The sequence below is a fragment of the Ischnura elegans genome, chromosome 6, assembly GCF_921293095.1.
Source record: "Ischnura elegans chromosome 6, ioIscEleg1.1, whole genome shotgun sequence".
Lineage (NCBI taxonomy): Eukaryota > Metazoa > Arthropoda > Insecta > Odonata > Coenagrionidae > Ischnura > Ischnura elegans.
The window spans coordinates 33,677,841-33,684,842 of record NC_060251.1 but is presented as its reverse complement, the minus strand read 5'-3'; the positions used below and the strand labels follow the sequence as shown (position 1 = coordinate 33,684,842).

General features: G+C 36.2%; 1 protein-coding gene across 1 annotated transcript; it reads right to left on the bottom strand.

Moving 5' to 3' along the window:
• Positions 1-3,443: 3,443 nt before the first annotated feature.
• On the bottom strand, positions 3,444-5,317 carry LOC124160309 (cuticle protein 19-like). The gene is made up of 3 exons (XM_046536139.1): positions 5,265-5,317; positions 4,470-4,556; positions 3,444-3,941 (listed from the first exon to the last, which is right to left on the bottom strand). Exons 1-3 carry the CDS (start codon positions 5,277-5,279, stop codon positions 3,588-3,590), a joined length of 456 nt encoding a protein of 151 aa, XP_046392095.1. The 5' UTR covers positions 5,280-5,317; the 3' UTR covers positions 3,444-3,587.
• Positions 5,318-7,002: the final 1,685 nt, after the last annotated feature.

The following is a 7,002-nucleotide window of genomic DNA, read 5'->3' as shown; positions in this document are numbered from 1 at the left end:
ATAGTACTGTAACATTGCCTGAGCATGCAGAACATTTTTATTTTTTCTGCATGAGAATTTGAAAGTATCAAATATCCCATGATTCCTTTACGTATATAATCTTTATTGCATTGGTACAAATTCCATAACTGAGAGCTCTTTAGAGCAGTTTCAATGCATACATTAATTAAATTGCCGTCACATTACTAGGGGTAAATTCATTTCAATTCTGCTTTTTGAACTGTTTAAGACGCATTAGTTTTCATTCATCTCCTAATTTTGACACAATTACTATCAAAGTTCCTCATTGTCTTTTCCGTTTTAGATCAGGCTAACCATTCAGAATAAAAAATTCACGAGGGAATTGGAAAAATGAGAATATTTTGAAGCATGCATTGATGTATTGCCTAGTTCAGGAATTGCCATACTCGACTGCACTCTACTCGATACTCGCGAGTAGATTCCAACTCGACTTGAGATCAGAAAGTACCATCCCTAAATTTAAGGTATGAAATGGTATTTTAATATACTAAGTAAGTGGTATTGTTTAGATGTTCTATTACCGATGCATTCAATTCATTAGTCTTTTTATTGAGATTTTTCCGCGAAAAAATATCAGTTAATTACACTTAACAATAGTTTTGGAATCGTATTAGTGCTATTGTTTCTCTGTTTGCTTAATTTGATTTTGTGTAGCACCAATTATTGATTTGATAAACCTTTTTAAAACAGATCAAGTTTTGTTAAACTCTTTGTTTTCGCAACAGCATCTGTCATCATTATCCAGTCGATTTCTTTCAGACATTTTAAGTGCATATATATTTTGTCTTTGCATTTTTTATATCAGTTTTTCAGCTATCTTGGAAGGGCAAGAAGAAATGTCCTTGATTTTCACCGATGTCGCCAGCCTTTTTGAGAGCTTTTGATGGAGCTGCTCGGGCGAAGAAGCGACTTTTTATCGCAATTTTTTTTTCTCATTCCGTAGTACCTAGTGGTCTACATTGGCAATTGTGACTTCGTTTTTCTAGCCAAGATCTCGGGAGCTAAATAGCTGGTGGTAGAATTAGTTCCATCAGTTGTACCCGTTTGGAGTATGAATGCCTGATTAATGCAATACAGGGATTCATGTTTGTCTTTCTCTGATAAAAATGTGCTGTGTAATATGCTAGCTAAGTCACTACTCAAATTTGATGGCTTGTGGCGGTTGCTTACTTTTGATTGGGTAGTAAGTAGGATAACCTACTAATTCGCGAATTGTATTAATTTAATTACATGCATGATTTTACTATATTATATTCGATATTAGGCCAAAAATTTAAATTTTAACATAAATAATTATTCATCTGCATTTAAATGCATTTGTAATTTTCATTATATCTTTCCTGTGGTGCTATTAATGTTCTTAATTACGTTGTTGAAATACATAATTAATATTTTTGGTAAACACGCTTATCATTAACGGATTAAATAACTCTCGGTTATTGACTTTGGTGTCTCAAAAATATATGTTGTATTTAATTTGGCTATTGCGGTCATTTAACTTATATTTGTGTAATGGCTGGATAAATGTCTTATGTATTCCTTTATTTACGTAAACAGAGCTCGTGATTGCAATCAGATAGAGTTTTTCAGGCTATCATAATGTCGACTTAACATGGCTTTTCGGTTTCGGCCGTCCTAGTTTAATTTGTTCTAATTATACAATAGGGAGTATAGGAGTCTTTGTAGAAGCCTGAATCATAATGTCAACAATTCTGAATTTTAGGAATACTAGTATTTTCGATCGAGTTGGCTTAAGGCATCATTCATTCTTTGAAAATTACGTACTTTTACAATAACGTACATTTTAGCCCTTTTTTTTGTGAAACATTGACAAGTGCATAGGAATAAAAGGTCTTAAGTTGAATCATAATTAAATTTTCCTTATTTAAAGTATTTTTGTTAAGGTATTCTGGCTTTTAAACTTTGACTTGCATGCAATAATTAGTTGGAATTATGTTCCAGTGTGGTGATTAAGCCAGCCTTAATCCTTCTCTCTAATTTTAGATGTTATCATCTTGTTGCCGTCAACGGGATCAAAATTAACTATATTCATTAGTTCCTATGGGTAAACATTTTTGCTGACATTTTAATACTATGGATCAAAATAATTGCCTATTATTTTGAGGCACTGTGACCGATACACTCGTTCTGACTATGACGGACTTCATGTTCAGATGTTCAGATGAATGGTGAGAATTAATCTGAGATATCGTTGGTCTCATTTTCTCTTAAGTTTAACGAATCACTAACTGCAACGGAAACTTGACAGTAAGCTCTCTCTACGTGTCACGTCTTTGGATCGTTCCTTCGCGTTGTGTTTTATATAAGTGACGACAGTTTCCCCAGCCATCCTGCTGGCGTCTTCTGGTCAGAATTAGCGATGCATAAAAAATAGAAAAATGAGGTACGCCCTAAAGCAGTGACTCTTACAGAAAAACGCCGCGGAAAGCTTATATCCACCCAATAAGCTCTCTATTCACAAGTAAGGGCCTTAAGTAATCCCTATGTAGTGTATATTCCTCTGTGCAATAGTTGATTTATTTCTAATTCTGAAATAAACCGGTTCAATGTCATTGTCCTCAACTCCAAATGACAGTGATTAATCTTTACTTTGATTTATTAATTCCTGTACCCTATTTTCCTGGAAGGCTATTTATTATTTTAAAGCCTGTGGCTAAGTTCTTACCTTTATCGGATAGCAAAATTCATTTTCTCACCAGATCTCTACTGTGGCCCGCAAAAAGTGACGGTGCTCATTGTCTGCATAGTTGATTAAAAATATTTTCTCCATAGCTTTTTGAATTTCGCTGTGGATTATAATTTTTATTATATAGGTACGTTAAATGGAGGAAAGACTGTTCTATTGATTGTGTGAGAACACTTATCCTACTCTTTTACAATATGTTCTCAGTAATTGAACCATGCATATAAATTTTATGCCTAGTCTTCATGAATGTGCAGTCCCAGAATGAGTCCCATTGATTCCTTATTGACTATATGGTATAGCGATTTTTACCGCACTTAATAACTGGTTTTAGACTAAGGTGCATACTCAGGTAAGATATTACAAGTAACTAAAGTAGGTGATCAAGTCGAAATGTATGGTCGAGATTAGTTAACTAAGTCCTGCGGATTATTTACCAGAGAAGGTCAGAAATTTAAATACAGTGTGATGGATATTGAAACAACGGAATAATCATATTTGTCCAGTGACTCTTGACTATATATAAAAGCATTTTTCCAGTGATTTTCAGTTATATAAGAATAAAATAGTCATCGCTCATGTCTACTTTAGGTTAAGTAGCTATTGGACTGTCTTTTTCTTATTCTACCAGTTTGAAGGAAAATTTATTTGTCGTTACCTATAGGTTGTGCAACGCCAGGAGGAGTGAGAAAAATATATGCATTGGCTTAATATGAAATCTTGTTTAAAATAAATATTTATTGTGTATAAATTAAACAACTTCCGCAACAATGGCAATGAATGGCGATTATCAGGTGTAAATCCAGTACAGCACCATAACAACGCTTGAAACAAGGATGCATGTCAATGGGAGAATATTTTTTTAGTAGTGGTGTCCGCCGTGGTGAGCGTATGCGTAGAGATTTCCATTGGCGTGGGATGATCCTCCATGTCCTCCGTAGCCACCGCCATACCCACCAGCGCCACCTCCGTATCCTCCGTGGTGTGGGGCCACGTGGTAATGCTGAGGGTGCACGGCCTTGCCCTGTCGCTTGACGACGGCGTTGAATCCGTTGTGCTTGTCTGCGGTGTACTCAACGACACGAATGGTTCCGTCGGCTTCATGGAAGCTGTAAGCGCCCTTGACAACATCTCCGTCCCTGGTTTCCCATTGGTTCTTCTTGTCTCCCGTCTTGTGGTCGCTCACGCCGTAGTCAAAATGGTATTTCGGGTAGGCCTGAAATTGGAAAAGAATTTTTAATTTGGCTGTTAAGTGATCTTTCTTCGATGAACCATTCCACGTGTAATTTCCTATCATTGTAAGATTTACTGATTGGCCTACATTTCCAAATAATTTAAAATTTAGTTTGAATATTGAGAATATTTGAGGTTTCCTGGGTACATGCCACAGTTTTTTTGCCTGTTCGTTAATACATTGGAATATACCCGTAGAAAATATTAACATCTAATTATAAGCCATGTCAATTTTAGTTGATAATTTAGAAATAGGTACTTTTCTCTTTTAGTTGATAAGTTAGATATAGGTATTTCTAATTTCTTTCAATCCTGCTACTCAGTTCGGTTCTTCCTCTTGTGAATTTTAATTCGTTTCACATTGGCGGAAATTAAGAACCATTTCTGCATATTAGATCGAGAATGCTTAATCATAGATATCAGCGGGAAAAGCTAAATGCACAATCCTCGTATTTGTTTTTTGCTTATTTATCACTGTTCTTTTCCGAAAATGGATTGAACTATCACTTACATAGTAATCCACATGATGGCCATGTCCTTCATGGTGACCTGGAAGAGCCAACGAGGTAGCTGCCATCGCTACGACGAGAATAATAACCTGGAAGTAGAATTTTTGCAATGAAAATCCAAATTTATGATAAACTTTAAATGTTATAAACTTCTTTTTCGTCATGATATTCTGCTAATGCCATTTTCTTGAATCCATTCAAATCTCTACTGCTGTCATATGTACCGCTGAGGCGGGTGGTCGGGAAGTAGGGTTTTGAAGGAGACCTATTGAAGGATTGGACTTTAATCGTACTTTATGATACGTGAACAATTATTGGTGGTACTTTTTTAGTACCACGGGCAACTTTATATGAATTTAATATCCATTTGATGACCAAATAATGGATTGGGCGGATTCTCTTGCTCTGTGAAATATTTTTGTCGCATAGAATGCTCCGAGGAACGAGTTTAAAGAGTATTATATACATAAACTTCAGGTAGTTGTCTTTCCCTTCAGTCTAACTTTAAAATCCTGAACACACCAGGTCAGATGCAATCCAATTTTCTGTGAGCCTACTGCAGAAACGGAATTATAGCAATTGAGAGCTGATTTATGATTTATCTGCCGTTCCATTGAAATGAAACAACAGCTTGAATCGCTGTCCACACATGTAGCTAACTCACTGGTTTTTCACTTATTTAAACGCTGTACATATTTAAAAACTAATGCGAGCCAATAATAATAAGTGAGGGTAGAGCTCACTCTGGTCTAGATATTTCATCAATGAACTCCCCTGCTCGAGCACTGCTTTGTTACCTGTGAGACCTGCATGGTGTTGGTAGTTGTCTTAAGATCACTTGGAATCGGCAGCTGAAGAACTGATACCTGAACTGTGCTGTTGTCTATATTTATACCACTGCAAACGGTAGGAGGCGAGGGAGAGGGTTTCGCAGGGGGAGTTGATGAAGTATTGCGTGTTGATTGGAATTGTGAGAGTCGATGATTGCCGATACTTTCGGTGGATCACGGGCGACACTAACTGAAAGAAATGGCCAGCGTATTATTGCGGAATTGGCCGCGCGGAGGCGGGAGTTGTTGTGTTCATCCGTACATGACCGCCGAGGAGTGGTGTGGGTGACGGGCACGCGCCTTTCCGGGAGCAAGAAATAGACAGAAGCCCGTTCGCGGCGAGAGTGATATAGGAAATTTAAAATACTGGGAAAAGTTGGGAGAAGGGAGCTAGCGAGCGAAAGATTTGGGCGTGCTATTCAGCATTATAACGGGACTTTCATACCAATCTTTTGCGCTCCAAGGAAAGCGAAATTTGTTGTTTTTTTAATTAATATTTCTATGACTCAACACAGACCTATCAAAGGTTTTTATTACCTTTTCAGTTCTTAAATACCCGAGAAGTGAAGAAAAAGGTAATGAAAAGGCGTGGGTTTACGTCATGTATTTTTTTCTCTACCTTTTGAGCACGCGGTATGCAGTTTTTGCTCATTGAGAAATTTTGTATTGCTATCCGCGCCTTTAAAATGGATTATTAGCTGCCATATTGATTTGCCCATTTCATTTCTCCTCGTGTATCTGGCAGCTAATTCGTTGATAATTCAAAAGGAGCCATTATGCCTGTAGTGAAAAGCAGGTGAATGTATGGTAAAGTTAGTAGTGAAACGCCCATCCCGTAATATCCCATATAACTATAAGTATTTTAGACTTGAAATCTTTTTCGGATACGACAAAGTTTTGTACTTATTGCTTTCTAACCGAAAAAAAATCCTTCTAATTCCTGAAATAATATCATTTTTACGTTTCTTTTTTCTAAGCAATAATTTTAGTTGTTTACATGAATAGCTTTCTATAATGTGTGTAGTCTATTTAGTTTAATATATTATTTAGTTATGGGGGAGTAAAAATTGTAAGGATGTACGAAGCCATATTATGAATTTTCTAAAGAAATGCAAAAAATTTATCGTTACATTTTCCGCAAACCAAAATAATTGCGCCATTTAATCGATAGGAGTAATGTACATGGGCCGAGTAGGTAATCGGTATTGGGTAATGATAAGTAATGTTAAATAATGGGTATATCGGAGGATAGAGTGTAGTATGCTGATTTAATCGTGAACTAATGCATTTCCTTCTGCGGAAAGTGCTACTGATTCTAGTGAGCAAATCTTACGTCATTTATGCGAAAGACCCGCGAGGTTATAAAAAAATCACATTTTTTCCCGGCAAAGAAAAAGATCGCTATTTCTGCATTCTTACCCGCCGAAATGTTTAAATTTTTTAGAAAGCATACATCATAGCTTCTTCACCACAAATATTATTTTTTAAAAACAGTCACTATTCATAAAAAGTTTTTAACAATTGTTTATTTTTTCGCGTCGGGAAGTCCGTTTTCTTGGAAATGCAATTTTCACTGTGTATATAAGTTTCGTCCTATGGGAATAGTGAATGCAAAACATAATGGTACTTAGAAATTCTAATAAAATTTCCATTCTATATTTGCCAATCTTTGTGAGTAACGAGCATCTATACATGGAACTGCTCA

Bases quoted from the DNA above. Each gene is read 5' to 3' on its own strand.
- LOC124160309 (XM_046536139.1), bottom strand. The intron at 3,942-4,469 runs GTAAGTGATAGT...TTCCAATTTCAG, and splicing joins GCCATCATGTGGATTACTAT to GCCTACCCGAAATACCATTT.